The following is a 779-nucleotide window of genomic DNA, read 5'->3' on the forward strand; positions in this document are numbered from 1 at the left end:
TAACCACATCACGAGCCTCTGTCTCTCTGTCTATTTATTGACTTGCCAGGGAGAAGTGGGCTGAGAAAGAAGAGAAACTGAGGAAGAAGGTGAAGCAGGTTCTGAAGTGCGACGTGACCAAAGCCAACCCCACGGCCCCTGTGTCCCTGCCTCCCGCCGACTGCATCGTGTCCACCCTCTGCCTGGAGGCTGCCTTGGCCACCTTCCGCAGCGCCCTGAGGAACATCAGCACCCTGGTGAAGCCGGGGGGGCACCTGGTGATGGTGACGGTCCTCCAGGAAACCTTCTACGCCTTCAACAAGCAGGTTTTCTCGTGCCTCTACCTGGAGAGGAGCATGGTGGAGGAGGCTGTGGAGGGCGCTGGCTTTGATGTGAAGCTCAGCGAGGTGCAGCCGTACCTGCCCGGTGATGCCCGCACGGACTGCAGAGCCGTGTTGAACCTCATGGCACGCCGGCGTGCCTCCACCACTGCGTAGTACATGGGCTCTGGGGAGGAAAACAGCAGCGTGCCTCGCGTCCAAAATCCCTGCCCACATAACCCATCACCTCCCGCCCCTTTACCCAGCAGCAAATAAACACATGAGTGCTCCAGTGGTGTCGTGGGCTGCGATTTGTGCTGGGAGCTTGCCCAAACCCAGACCATTTCTGGTTTCTGGGCATATCTGAAAAGCTGGGGGGGAAATGGGTGCTGTCAAGGGGAGCAGCACGCCCTGCACGCAGACAGGCCCCAGCTCTCGCAGAACCAGGGGTGCCTGCCCATCTTTCTGGGTGTAACAAGC

At 59.6% G+C, this 779-nt stretch overlaps 1 protein-coding gene across 1 annotated transcript in view; it reads left to right on the forward strand.

Annotated features, from left to right (window-relative positions):
- LOC104407258 (nicotinamide N-methyltransferase-like) overlaps positions 1–476 on the forward strand; it is a 1241-nt gene extending 765 nt beyond the window's left edge. Inside the window, exon 3 of the mRNA XM_010016487.1 lies at positions 50–476. Coding sequence (XP_010014789.1) covers positions 50–476 — 427 coding nt within the window. The remainder of the gene's footprint in view (positions 1–49) is intronic.
- The last annotated feature ends 303 nt before the right edge of the window (positions 477–779 follow it).

This window comes from Nestor notabilis, unplaced genomic scaffold (genome assembly GCF_000696875.1).
Source record: "Nestor notabilis isolate BGI_N333 unplaced genomic scaffold, ASM69687v1 scaffold18436, whole genome shotgun sequence".
NCBI classification, from domain to species: Eukaryota; Metazoa; Chordata; class Aves; order Psittaciformes; family Psittacidae; genus Nestor; species Nestor notabilis.